We start from the raw sequence: 15,328 nt of genomic DNA, 5'->3' as shown, positions 1-15,328 counted from the left end.
AAGCCTCGTTAGATTCCTATGACACGCACTATACGCGCAGGGATCTGATTGTTCCACATGGACCGTTGTTCAGGAAGCATACCAGCGCGTCATACATGTTGAATTTAGCTGGCTGGCACAATTTAGCTCTGTATTTGTAGTGATGTGATGCGGTTTGACTAGATATGATGTTTACCTTTGATGTTTTTAACCTCTTCAACCCGAGCGGCGCATGTTGCATTATACACCCTATAAGAGCATGCTAACCATGTATCAACATATTAATGCAGCACACCCACTTAACGGGAAGAAGCTCGGCTAAACGCTCATGATAATCATATTCACCTAATCGAAACTCAATTCAGACACCAAGCAACTAAAGGAGCACGTAGAAAAAACACGCTATTGGCGCATGTCAGAAAAATCGGCGTTAGCGATTACGCTACTTTATGCTAACGCTACATACAGCATGTCATATGAAAGCTGGGACTCTACAAATTTCAACGGTATACGTCTCATCACTCTGCACCCAAAACTCACTGAAACAGCTGCCGAAGAAGAGCAAAAATAAACATCACTTTATACAGACGTGATCATGAATTACGTGCTACATTGGCTGTTTTGTGGTTATAAACTCTGTTTGAGTGCATTACACCGCCTCCACCGGCTATTCCAACGTGACTGTGTCACTTTGAAATGATTCCTGACAGTTCAGGATAAGTTTTGGTTCCAGGAGGACTCTAGTCTTCCCACACAGTGTATTTGCCTCTTTGTGATTGGCAGATTAGTGTGGTTATCATGGATTTTGGGACTGAAGACTGAAAAAGTCTTATTATAATTCATTTATTTTATTTGTTTATAATTGTTTTATTTACATTTATTTGTTATAAATTGTACACATTGTGTGACTGTTTGGCTTGATATTTTATATTCATTCTTTGTTCTCAGGTGGGCAGCACTTAATAAATGGGCTTAGTTTTGGAGCCAAATGTTGGAGTTGGAATGAATACCTCTGTTGTTTTGAGAAATGCTTGATCATTTTACAGCCACATCATTTTCGTTATGCATTATTTGTTTTGGTTGTTTAAAAACGCGGTAAAAAAATTATCCGATTACTCGATTAATCGATTGATAAAGTGCTAGATTAATCGATTACAAAAAGAATCGATAGCTGCAGCCCTAGTTGTATTAAGAAAACAAAACCAAGGCCAAATGGCCTTTACTATTTGAGTTTGTATTCACAGTTTTACATGTTTTACAGCAAGTTGATTTAACTGTATTGTTGTTTAATTATTGGCACTGGCACTTAATAAATGGGCTTAGTTTTGGAGCCAAATGTTGGAGTTGGAATGAATACCTTTGTTTTTTTGAGAAATGCTTGATCATTTTACAGCCACATCATTTTCGTTATGCATTATTTGTTTTGGTTGTTTAAAAACGCGGTAAAACAATAATCCGATTACTCGATTAATCGATCGATAAAGTGCTAGATTAATTGATTACAAGAAGAATCGATAGCTGCAGCCCTAGTTTAATCTTTTAACATCTTGTAAAGTCTTTATTTTTTTTTTACACAAAATTACATGTTGTAGTATCGATAAGTATCGGTACCGATTAGAGCTGTCACTTTTTATTCGAAATTTGAATATTCGTTCGAAAGTGGGGGCAAAAGTTCTTATCTGAATGTAATTCAAAATGTACGCAACAAATAAGCGCAACAAACCGTTTGAAGTAGTTCGCCTTGTGATCCAACAGAGGGCGCTCTAAAACTTCACTATCAGCTTGACCTATTGCACGCCCTATTGACCCTTGACCTATCAATTCAGCGAGTAATATTATGTTGTTTGTCACGAAAATGGAGGACACTAGCGAATGGGGCTGCACGATTCTGGAAAAAATGTGAATCACGATTTTTTTTGCTTAGAATTGAGATCACGATTCTCTGGCACGATTTTTTTTCACAAAATGTTTATTGCACTGATGAACTTGAACAAAAAAAAACCAAAACATTGTCGTATGGCAGAGGCATACTACTATGCCTCTGCCAAAGCAATGTTTTTTTTGTTTTGTTGAAGTTCTGTCATTGGATGAGAAATTATTTTTACACATAGTAAAAAAAAAAAAAATTAGTCTCCAAGATGAGAGGGCATCCTTTAATCCTCATGTTGTACAGTGTTTATTGGGGCCGTATCCTTGGCTAGGTGATATGTGATAGCTGCTGTGATCGGCTCTCTAAAACAGAGGTGTAATATTCCTCCTTTTCCAAAAGCCGCCTCTGGGGTCTGCGTAAACATGTGACGTGACGTGAAGCCCGAAGTTGGGCTGTGAACAATTGACAACGAATTTGTCTTCAAAATAAGAGCTTTACATTGCACCCCATTGGAGTTTAGAACTGGGTTCTTAGCGGGGTGCTTTTAATTTGAAAGTAGCGACCGTTCCTAGCTTGCGCTACAACAACAAGCTAGAGATCCAGGAGACGCTAGCATCTCCCGGATCTCAGCGGCTGTCCAGTTGCTCATCTAGCAGGCGAGGTGGATCGGCGGACCAAAACAGACCCTCAATTTGCCGGCCTCTGTCTAAAACCGCGGACCTAGCCGCCAAAAGGACGGGCAGATTAGCGGCTTGCTGCCCTGTCTAAAAACGGCTTCCCACTCACTCCTTCCATACACTCAACTGCAGGCGGGCTTCCTCCACCGAATCACGTGTTGTAAAGACGCTTTACCACAGGTTGAGGGAGGAGGCAGCGGCAGTGCTGCGTTTGGGGGCGCTTCAAAAAATCCGGGAGGAAAATAGGAGCATTTGTTTGTGATTCAGCTCGAGATATAAAATGCTTCAGAATCGCCATGTGTGGAAATGAGATCACGTGTATGTGTGACTCGAGATCGCAATTTTTTAACGATTTTTCGTGCAGCCCTACTAGCGAGCAAAGCTGTCCCAAGCAGACAATCACGACACCAAAACATCTGAGAAGTAGTGTGTGGAAGTATTTTGGACAAAGCGGCTGTCTTACTCTACAAAGACAACAAATCTGCGAACTCACCTAGCTTAACTTACAACGTCGTAAGCTAACGTTAGCAGGTGAGTGTACAACCTCATCTGACTGCCTACTACTCGGCACATTCAGCTTCAGCAGGCCTTTTGCCAACAGCTCGTAAAAATGCAATCACATGCGGCCCATTGGTATCGTTTCGGGATCTCATGATGGAACTGGAGCTTAATGTCTTCTGGTGTAGTCGAAGTAGTCACTTCAAATTCGTTCGAACTTGATTTTTTGCAAAATTGACAGCCCTAGTACTGATAAGGAGTATTGGTACAGGCTTACTGACCCTCTTTTGAGCCTGAATTGAAGCAAGTCCCTGCAGTCAGGTTCAGCATCTGCTGGACAGACTGATGCTACAAGAGTGGAGGATGTTATAACAGCATGACATGTAACACAACCTCCTGTGTGTCATGTTTGATTGTCAACATACTCCTCTTGTCTGTGTATTGTAGCTTGGTTAGAGAGTTTCTGTTTTGTATTCTTTTAATGCCAAAATGTGATTCTTTGCTTTGATTTGACATCTGGCCTTGATATTCATTGACATGTTTTTCAAGCCAAAATAAATGCATGATAGCAGATGTCTTGTAAATACCCACAACCCTTCACATTTTGTGTTTTGTGTTGTTAATCCTGACAGTTTATCTTCTTACACTTCTCTAAGCAAACCAAATAACTCCTGAGTTTGCTTCAGACATGCTCGGTGTGAAAATGACCTCAGCTCAACCCCACTGATGCACAAATAAAACATTACATCACCGCGGAGTCGCCGGGCGTCATGTGACGATAACATCTGTGTGGAGCTCCTCAGTCCGTGACGGCTCTCTAATAGGCAGTGGTACAGTGTGTGTGTGTGTGTGTGTGTGTGTGTGTGTGTGTGTCCTCAGCAGCCCCCACTACGTTTCATCTCTGTCGACTAACTGGGCTAATTTCATGGTCTGATGAGCAGACTGAGGCAGGCTGAAAGACTCACCGCTGTCACCGGAGACTTTAAAGGCTGTTTTTTTTTTTTATTTAAACTGTGTGTGTGTGTATCTGGAGGAGGATGAATTGGTGGTGCTGGTGCTGTGTGGTGGGTGTTTGCCTGGCATTCCCTCTCCCGTCGTGACTGGAGTGGTCGGACTCCTACAATTAACCAATGAATCACAGTAAGTGATGGCAGGACGAGTCACTGCTGCCTGGCTGCAGGACAGAAATCTGTTGCCCTCTGTGGAGGACAGCTACAACTTTCAGGAACACTGTACAGTATTGAACTTTTGTGGTTAAGTGGTGATACAGTACACTCACTTGTTTGGTCTCTCTTGCCAAGCTATGGAGTTTTGCTTGTCAATCAAGCAGTGTGGGTGGCACATTGAATATTTTTTCCTTGGAGTTTCCATTCTAGTTTGGCTCTCTGTAGGTAGATGTCAAACCAAACCAAATTTAGAGTTTTTATTTAAAGAACAATCCGACGTTTGTGGAAATTATTGTTCACTTTCCTGCTGAGAGTTAGAGAAGACTGAAATGTGGATAATGTACAGAAGGCGAGAAGAGACAGTCTGGCTCTGTCCAAAGATAACAAAACCTGTCTACCAGCCCTTCTTAAGCTCACCACATATGTTCTGTATTTAATATGTTCAAGAGCTGTATAACGTAGTGTGTCCAGCAAACAGGTGAATAGTTGTAAGTAAGCTTTGGTTTTCCTACTGATCAAACAAACAAGATTTAATATGGTAGTGTAGGGGTGTAATCACCAGTTTTATTTTGTGATGCAATAAGATATTGAGTCTTCAGGCAACTATACTTTATTTGCCGATATCACAAAATCTACACTGATGGATTTTTATTCCATCCAATTCGCGCTTGGAGAGACAAGGTGACACAGATGTGCCAGGGGATTTTTAAATAAAGGTGCTGTTTACATCAATAGCATTTAATCGTGGATCATTGAATCAATATCGATCCAGATGGATGGATCATTACACCGTTATTCATTTCTGATATTTGGAGGTTGGTTCGAGGTGGTTGGCAGACGCTGCGCCGAGCCGGGCTAGCTCATTGTCCTTGTTTCCATTCTTCTTGTTAAGCTAAGCTAATTGGCTGCTGGAGGCTTCAGATTTAGCACTGACCTAACTTTCTGTATTTAACATCAGTGAGATTTCTGAATGATTCCTCCTAACAGCTTTGTCTCTTGTCTCTTTCTCTGTTTCAGGCTCCAATGAGAGGCTCTCCATGATGAGCAGCTAACACTGTCGGTCGAACAACCGCAGGAAGTGACGTGGCTGCTGCACCATCCACAGTCGACGCATGGCGGTATTAGGGGTAAGAACCACACTATGTGCCTCACTGTCATCACCTCATCAGTGCTAAAGACCCTGAGATCTGTTGTTGTGTTTTTTAAGCCTGAAAAACTAAATGAAAATGTAAATGACATATAGACATTTTGTGGAAATGGGTGATTATTGTTGTTGATTCCTTCTGGCTGAAATACATGTCTACTTTGGATTTACGTTATATTAATATTTTATTATTATTGGATTTGATTTATATCCTTCACACATTTTTATACTGCAGCGTTCCAACATGTTATTTAGCAATTATAAATCAGAAGCTTTGAATATAGTTTCATTCAAAAGTGGTCTTTAGAACTGAAACTACACAACTCCAATGTTGACTGATTATTTGATCTACTGGATAAAAGTCCGAATAGCGAAAACAAAATTTAGAAAATAAGGAAAAAACATGTCAGACCAACACTACAAGGGAATATTTTGCATTTCTTCTTAAATAAATACTTGATTATCCAAGTAGATGTTCATTATTTCTTTGTTAATCAACTAATAGATGAATGGACTTCTCTTTCAGCTCTTACTGTGACATTTTTGGGTCCGTGATACAATTTTTAAAAGTCATAAGATGACAAAAAATGCACCACAATCTATCTAAAAACCAAAGTTTCTTTCACTTCTCAAAAAGCTGAGAATGAAGCATGGGAACCTCTCATCTGTCTGCAGAAAACATGATTATAACATCTCTATTTGACGGGTGTCTTTATCTGCTTTGTATCTGTGTCAGCATCCACACACTCTCAGTGAAGATTTCAGAACAGGTTGGAGGCTGGAAGTGATGGATGTCAGCTGTCTGTGTCTAACTCACCAGGCACAACCAGCCATTATCTGAGTTATAGACGGCTGTTATTTCACATCTGGTGATTTGGCTGCGACTGTCTGCTGCTGTAGTCTGTTGTCAGTCAGTAACTGTGTTTTTGTTCCACATGAAGACACCTCATTGTATTTCATCCTAAGATTGATTTTTAATGTTGCATACTCACCATTAAATCTGAGGTATAAGGGCAATGTTTATGTAGATAGCAGATAATTCAGGAACAAAGCTGCTCCTAAGACCAAACTGTTGGTTGTGGAGTCGATTTGACAGATGAAGGAGACAGAAGCAGACATGTTCAGTCAGAGTAGGTGGAGTTGACAGAAACATGAAATAAAATGTATGGTCTGACACAGAGATACCTTTAATGTAGAAATGACTGAGGGATAGCCCAGCAGAGAGCTCCGAGCCGTCTCTTATCAGTGTTTCTTTACTCTGAGAGCCGAGGCCTTTCGAGTGTCATCAAAAGAAAACTTCTTTTAAAAACGCAGCTCAGAAATTCTCTTTGACTTTGTTATTTTAAAAGTTATCCCCGCTGGTAATGAACAGATATTCTCTTGAGGATCGGCCTTGTATAAAAGCTTGTCAGTTAGTCTGCGCACAGCAATTTTGATTTTAAGCTGTGATAAATTAACAATTACTGTACATTTGTTGACATGACACAAGCGTACTTAACAACGTATATCTTCACGTTCATTTATATCATTCAGTGACTTAAGGTCAGTTGGGATAAAGTCATTTTTTTTTTTTTTTTTTTTTTTGTTACCTTTCACTTCTTGTTTTATTGCAAGTTAACTGAAGTAATTTGTCTCTAGGTTGGCTGACAGCTAAGTAGTGTAAAAATGTATCCATGTCTTTAACAACAAGCCACAACAACATAAGACAAAAACAGTAAGCTAGTTGGAGCACCTTTTTGATAAAATTATGCATTGTCAGTTGTAAATCCAAGTGTAATTCTGTTTGCTACAATAAATCAGGGTTAGTAAAACAAAATCACACTTACAGTAGCAACAAATAATCCTTTAGTTGTCAACTTTTTAATTAATCAACAACTGTGTTGACAATAAATTAATTGGTTTGAGTTATTTTTAAGAATGATGTTTAAAACTCTGATTCCAGCTTCTTTATGTGAATCTTTTCTGGTTTCTTTAATCCTCTGTGACAGTAAAGTCATTATGTATGGGTTGTGGACAACACAAGACAATTAAGGACGTCTTGGGCTTTGGGAAACACTGATTAAAATTTGATATACGAAACAAATAATCGATGAATCGAGAATATACTTGGTCAACAACAAGAATAATTATCTGCTCCAGTCCAAACTTGGTAGTAATTGAAATAAGGACACATAGAAACCATATCTGCAGCAGCTGACTTCCACCTGTTTGTTCAGCTGTGTGAAAGCCGACAGGACTCCCTGTGACTTGTTGATGATGTTACTCACAGAGTGAAACCACAGTTAGTCATTCAGTTACTCAACACCCTCAGCTTCTGTACAGCAAATCTCTGCTTTCAACATCCTTCTCATGCCTATCTTTTGTAAAGCATGAATCACCAGCTGTGAGCTCCCTGTCGCTGCCCGTTAGTCCGGCACCTCTCATTGTGATCTTGCAGGTACATGTTGAACTGAATTCAACTCTTGGTGGTTTAAAAGTAGAGATAAAGCGAGATGGAGATGTATTGTGCCTGAGTAATGTGTTAAAAGCGAGCCTGTACCTGATGACGTCTCTGACTACAGTCACATCAGAGCAGTGTTAGAAAAGTAACATCAAACAGGCTGCAGGTGCTTAAAAGTTTTCTTCAAACAGACACATGAAAAAGATGAAGCACAGGAGGTACAGTCACTATAATGGGGAGAAAGGCAGGAGTGATTGTTAACTAACTCCTTGGGTACAATAAGATAAGGCAGAGAAAACAGTGAAGCTAGCAGACATAAAGTGCCGCAGTAATAGCCAGCACAGTGTTCTCTGTTGTCATTATGAGTATATTACTGGCTCAGTGTATTTGCATTGGCTTTTATTCGGTTGTTTTCTGGTGAAGCACCTTGTGAAGCTGGCGTATATCTCTGGCATTATTCTAGGTATTTGGAAGAATAGCATAAGTGCTGCTGCGCGTTCGATTCAGCCCCATATAATTTATCTTTTGATCTACTTGGATCAATAACCGCCCGTAGGTGCTTGGATTCAGTGTTTTGTTTATATCCACCAATTTGTGAAACGGTCACTCAGGCCCACACACATTAGCAGAAGCTATAGCAGTTGAAGCCTGGAATTGTAACGTTGCATGAAGGTGGTACAGATATCGACGTGGCAGTAACTGCACGATCTACAACCGAGAAAAGTTACACTCAGGGCTGCAGCTAACGATTATTTTCCTTCTTCGAGTAATCTGCAGTTTTTATTAATCAATTAGTTGTTTGGTCCACAAATCGTGTTAAGTGTTTCACAAAGTCCAAGACAATGGCAGCTAATGTTGCAGCTCTACGTGTTTGTTTCTCTTCTTGCCTTCGCAAGGGGCTGGTTGGAGTAAAACTACAAACTGCAGATGATAATGATCTATGTAAAACACATAATGTGTGCTTGTCTCTCATACAAAAGAAGAATATTAGCATAATGTATTTTCTGGACATTGAGGATGAATAGTTCAGTTGCAAGATCAAGGATTCAAAATGTCTTTATTCTTCCTTTATTCTACATGATGCAGTCTGCTCTCATAGCTACTTTTTCTTGTCAGAAACACCTAAAACTGGCTTTATTTGAGACACTTGTGATGTAGTAATAATTGTAGAGCAGCCGATAGTGGGTAAGCAGGAAGTGGTGAATGAGATTTGTCCACAGACGAGCTGTTTTTACTTATGAAGTCACGAAAAAATGTCTGCAGAATCTGGTACAGACGTCTGAAGTTGCTCTTTCACAGCAACAGGTGAATGTTTGTATCAACCATCAGAAATAGTCTGGTTCAGACGAGAGGTGGTGTCTGGGTAGAGCATGCGGATGGAGGACAAGTTTTTTCAGCTTTTTTTGTGTTCATCAATGGTATATTTGATTGGCTGTGTCCAACATATCAATGAAAGAGTGGAAAGTAAAGTACAGTCAAGCAGACTGCAGACAGCAAACTGATTCAGACATTTATGTTCAGACATATAGATAATCTGTGATGTCAGGGTTGCAGTGCATTTGTAAAAGGAGCTTAAGTTATTAGCCACAGAGATTTAACCTAAAACCTCCTTGTTGAAGGATCTGCCGTCGACCTGCAGGACAGTCTACAGCAAAATAGACTGAACCTGAGAACTGTCAGGGGGTTTCCCTCTAAAAGATTGTCGAAAAAGTTTTTCGCTGAAATACATGCAGGAAAGAAAGTAGTTTGTCAGATGACTTTTATTGGTCCTTAAAATGTCAATTTTGTGCTGGTCTAGAATATGCACATAATTAATCATCAGTCTTTGCTCACTATGTCTCAGAACTTTCTTAGCCTCAGGTGTGTATAACTCACAGGTTATAAACTTTTACAAATGATATCTGTATTGCCAGATAATAATACGTTTTTGGTATCAGCAGGAAGAAAGCTGAATCGTGCATCTCTAATCATAATGATTAAACCTGACCTAAAATCTTAAATTGACGGCTCTCGAGTGGCTGCAGTGTTTGCCTTTGGCTGCATCGTCACTGCTGGATGTTGTCGAGTCAGTTTGTGTACGTCTACTTTAACTTTGTCTTGTGTTTCCTCTGCAGAACCCCGACATGCTGACGAGGAAGATTAAACTCTGTCACATCAATGCCCACATCACATGTCGTCTGTGTGAGGGCTACCTGATCGACGCCACAACTGTCACAGAGTGCTTACACACCTGTAAGTCTTTCCTCACACGCCAGCTGTCTTTCTTGTGTCTTGGTAGCTCTCTTCTTGTTTTTCTCTCATTAGTTTCTCTTTTTTGTTTGACACTCTGGCTGTGTGTGTCTCTGAGGGTTTTTCTTGGCTCAAAAGGTGTTGCCTTCAGGATCTCTCCCTGATAGGAAGACTCCTGCAGGCAGAGGGATTCCTTTGTGATCCATGCAGCTCTGATTCTAGCTACATTTTGACTTTCATCACTGCCTGCAGCCTGTGTGATCATCTGCTGACTTCAGTTTCTCAACACACAACTTTCCCTTCATTTTTATTTATGCAGAGCACAATCTCAGCCATAAAACAAACAACTTTCTTGATTTAGATGGAAGTTGTCTGATAAAATTGGGAGTCAGTGCCTTTAAACCTGAAGTAACACACTCAGACTCACACGATCACAGAAAATGAGATTCTTGTCACCAGCAGGTAATCTGCACATTTATTAGCCCTCCAAAGGTGAGAGGAAGTCATCTCTCATTCACACAGTAGTACATCATTATCAGGTTGTTTGCAATAAAGCAGGATAACACTGTCTGTTTTTATCTTCAGTTACAGTCATTATACTGGCTGGTCAAAAGCTCTGCAATCACCTACATAAACCTTTATAGCCTGAAAGTTGGTTGTGCGAAGGTTTTTCTTAGGGGTGGGAAAAATAATCGATTCTTAGATTAATCGCGATTCGGACGTGGATGATTCTGAATCAATTCACAAATGTCAAAAATCGATTTTCTACATGTTAATTGACAACGTAATGTTGATTACTGCAAGAGGTGGAACTCGGAAGTGCAGAAGTGCAGCGCCCGGACAGTCGACGGCGTGCACACAACAAAAAACATGGGAATGTCGTGAATGTCTGTGCTCACAAACAACTCATGGGTGGAACAGTCTGAGGCATTTGTTTACGCCGAGCAGCTAGAGAGGGGTGTGGAGACCGCTGTTAGCTGTTGGCTGTTAGCTGTGGTGGTGAGTGCGCAGCGTCCAGGTTAACTTGTGACACCTGTAACTATTTCTGTCATTCCGCACTGCGTTCAAATGGTAACTTAAAGCCATCGTTCCCAGCCGCATACATCGTTATTTAGCTGAATCCAAGTCGATGTGAAACTGTACACTGTCATACAGCCCGCACAGTATGTTGAAATCCAGCCCGAACTCAGCGTGAGGTCAGTCAGCTGCTGAAAAGTGTGAGACGTCCAGATCAACCTGTGATACAAACACCTGTATCGACCGTCGACCAGCTGCAGCTGTATTACTGTACTACATGTATGCTGCTACAGGAACACTTTTCTTTTCCTTTTGGTTCTTTGCAAAGCAGCATGTTTGCTAGCAAATGTAACCTTCCAGTTGACTTGCCACATTTCTTTCATTTGTTTTATTAATTAAATATATTGGAAGTAAATTAAGTATGGATCATTACAAATACTTGGCTTTGAAAGTGCCAAGTAGTCACACAGTGAGAAAAAAGTAGGAAGTGATAAGCAAACTCAGATTTAATTATTATTCATTTTTAAATCATGCATGGAAATGCACATAAAAAAATGGCTGCATCGAGAATCGGTTTAGAATCGAATCGTGAGGTGCCAAGAGATTCCCACCCCTAGTTTTTCTATTATTCATTCTGATTACTTTTTGATTGATGTCTATACTTATGTCATCTCTTCTGATTAATTTAATAAACTCTGTTAACTGTTGCACAAACAGCCTCAACAGATTATGTTTTCATGCAAAATCTTCTTTCTCAGTTGATCATAGTCCTTCTTTTTTGTTGATTTTCAGTTATGATCTATCCAGCGTTATTTGTCAGTATGTGCATGTTTGTCAATGAGCTTGGTCCCAACAAAATTAAAATGAAAAAAATAAAAAAACTAGATTGATAGACTCTGGTTTTAAGATGCATGTGTTGGACAATATTTTATTTGGATTTCTTTCACTCTAACAGAATCTTATTGACTTCATTTGACTTTTTATTTATTTCCTAAGATAATGTTGTCAAATGTTTTTTCTTTTCTTTTTTTTAAACATCTTTGTCCTGATATAAAGACTGTAGTTGGACCACCAGCTAAGATGTAGAATGAGCCCTGCATTCCCGATTGGGTTGCACAGGAGTGAGATTTTCATGGTATAACAACCATCTCAGAATATATCCTGGTATTACACAGTTACTGTTGTTGTTATCAGATACAGTGACCCATAAAAATGAAAAGTTTTTATTTCTTTTAGCTTGAAAAATGCTTTATTTTGTCGCAAAATATCATGTCCTGACATACATGAAACTCGATGTAAACTTTAATATGTTGATTCTGCTGCTATGGATATGTTAGAATACAATATTTTAGATAAGCAAATGTACAGTAGCACAGTTTGATAACCCTAAGTTTCATAACATGGTATACCTTGAAACCAGCTGCAACACCAAATTACAATTTATTTTAATGTAAAAGGACAAAAGTATTAACATCAAATACTACTAAAGTCCAAAAAGGAAAAAGGTGCCATCTTCCAGAATCACCCATGTATATTTTATAATTGAATTGGAATCATTGATGCATTCTTATGTACTATATTACTTTATTGTTGCAGCTGTTAAGGCTAGAGTTATTTTTTAACTTGTACTACTACTACTACTGCAAACTTGTACTACTAACTAATAATCTAAAACTCCAAAGCAGATATGAACTAAAATTGTCAAAATAAATGTAGAAGAGTAACATAAAATAGAAATACGCAATAAAGAACGAGTACCTCAAAATTCAAGTCCAGTGACAGAGTAAATGTACTTGCATTCCACCACTGTCGCCCCCTCATGTGTATAAACAGGGAGGACACAAAATTAGAGACCCCTCTAAATATGATGTATAAACAGCTTTTACTGTGACCTAAATGATAAACGTGTAACTGATTTTACACAAACATGATAAATTTAGTAAAGGTAGACTTTATGGCAGGGCTGCTGTGTTGGTCTGCATTAGATTTTACATGTAAACCTGATAACGACTGATTGTGCATCTCCATTTCTGTTGACAGTGACAGACCCTGTTGGAGAGCACAGTAAACAAACTGACATCTGGCGCTGTCTTTAACTGACTGTTGTGGTAACTGGCTGACTCTGTGTGCAGTTTCCTTTTATTGTGCATGAAAACAGTGTGGAGCAGACATTGAATGACTTTCTGTTCTCTGGCCCATAGGCTGTGAACTTTAACTCATCAGTTTTATGTTTATTAACTGTCTTGAGGAGAAAACAAATCCAGAAACTTCAGAGAGAAATTCAAATGAAACTCTTCTGTGTCTCAGTTATATCCGTTCAAAAATAAAAATGGCCAGGCCTTATAAAGACCACATGGGCCTGTTTCCTAAATGAATCATTTAGTTAACAAGTTTTAAATGTGACATAATAAACAACCTAAGATGTTTAATCAGCAGCCGATCTGATTGTGTTGTTGGATTAGTAAGCAAATAACTGAAGTTGTTCAACTGTTGGACAATCTTTTTTTTTTATTTTTTATTTTTTAAAAACATGACTCATGTAAACAGACTACATTTGTGCAGCACAGTTCAAAATAAAAAGAGCTTTACAGAAGAGAGAAAAGAAAAAAAGAGGTAATAAAACAGATGTGTATGTCATTGTGAACAAAAGAGAATCCAGTGATTTCCTAAGATGATATTTTTAAAAATGATCCTCTGATTTTGCTTCCTGACTGCCACTTGTTGGGGGCTTTTTGAAGGAGCAACAAGCTTTGAAAAAAACACTGAACAAGTTGAGGTTTCAGGCTTTAGTCTTAAAGGGTTATCTTTTTTGCATTGTTTCTGAGTTTAAAGACACAGAACTGATCATGTTATTTCACACAGAGCTCAAACAAAGAGACTTCTTGGTTTTCTGATGGATTTACATAATTTAGTCAGAGTAACTGACAGTATCCTGGCCAAAAGAAACCTTCTTTTTAGCTAAGTAGCTTGTAGAATATGTAAAAATGCGATATAAAATGTAGCTGTTGACCATCTGACAGGCTTCGTAGAAAGTCTTTAAAGTTTGGAAAGTGCTTAATTTTAACTGAAATGTTTCCACGGTTAGGAACTTCAAATATACTCCTCAACATGATCTATTTCATCATCAACACAATCTATTTCATCATCAACACAATCTATCATGTAAACTCCACTCAGTTGTCACTGTCACAAGCTGTCACTGATTAAATTAATTGCTATTAATAGCTATTAACTAGGTTGACAATAAGTTAATTAGTTTGTGTAACTTTTAAAAAACAAAATGTACATGTGTCTACATTCTCGGATTCTAGCTTTTAAAATGTGAATATTTTCTATGACAGTAAACTGAATATCTTTGGTTTGTGGACAAAACAAATCATTTAGGGACATAATCTTGGGATTTGGGAAACATTTAATAGACAAAACGAATCAATAAAAGGAGAAAATGACTGACAGATTAATCGACAATGAAAATAATACGTGGTTGTAGCCCTGATGTAAATCTTTTATTCTTTTTAAAATGTAACCCCGTCATCATTGTTTGTTTCCTGGGGTTGAAATTAGCGAGCATTTAATAATCATGATCAACACATACAATCAAAGTTTTTATGAATAGCTTTTTTTTTGCCGTTTCATTTATAGATGTGATGATGGAAGCTTTGAGAGTTGTGAAACTTTTGTTTTACCTTGAATCTCACTCATAAGAATCTGTATGAAAGCTGCTTTGAGGGCTTTTTGGCTCTTTTTCATTGCTCTTGCGAAACACATTTTGAGGCAGAACTTCCTCTTGGATTCCTCATTCACCCAGCTGCCAGACTCTTCCTGTTTGACCACGATGCCACGCGTGTTTTTCTGTACTTTTCTGTACCATCACATGTTCAGTCAGGTTATGCTGCGCTGTTTTTTTACTGACTGATGGTGTGAAACAGACGAATTATGACCTTGAGAAACTGAGACAAAATTCTGGTGGTTTGACTTGTTCCAAGTGGATATTTTGAGTTTTTTTTGTTGTTGTTGTCAAATCATGATGACCTGCTACTTTAAAATAATGACAGGAGTCTGTGAATTTCCAGCATTCTCACTCCCACTGTGCTTGGAGCTCTTTAATCCAACTCTATATATTTATTCCCAGTACAGAGCAGCAAGGAAAAACAACCTAATCAGATTGGAAAGTGGGCCAATCAGTTGCTCTGTGGTTCACCTGAAAGAGATGAAAGTAAAGCTTTATTTTTTTGTTTACATTGAGAAAATCCTCCCAAACCAGTCAAAAAGCCCAAGTCTGAATTCCATCATTTATTAACTCATCTT

At 38.7% G+C, this 15,328-nt stretch overlaps 1 protein-coding gene across 1 annotated transcript in view; it reads left to right on the top strand.

Annotated features, from left to right (window-relative positions):
- pcgf3 (polycomb group ring finger 3) overlaps positions 1-15,328 on the top strand; it is a 77,436-nt gene that overhangs the window by 32,996 nt on the left and 29,112 nt on the right. The window contains exons 2-3 of the mRNA XM_030396803.1: positions 5,208-5,317; positions 9,889-10,006. Coding sequence (XP_030252663.1) covers positions 5,303-5,317; positions 9,889-10,006 — 133 coding nt within the window. The 5' untranslated portion in view covers positions 5,208-5,302. The remainder of the gene's footprint in view (positions 1-5,207; positions 5,318-9,888; positions 10,007-15,328) is intronic.

Source organism: Sparus aurata, chromosome 18 (genome assembly GCF_900880675.1).
Source record: "Sparus aurata chromosome 18, fSpaAur1.1, whole genome shotgun sequence".
Lineage (NCBI taxonomy): Eukaryota > Metazoa > Chordata > Actinopteri > Spariformes > Sparidae > Sparus > Sparus aurata.
The sequence above is the reverse complement of the archived record's forward strand: the minus strand, read 5'-3'. Positions and strand labels throughout refer to the sequence as shown.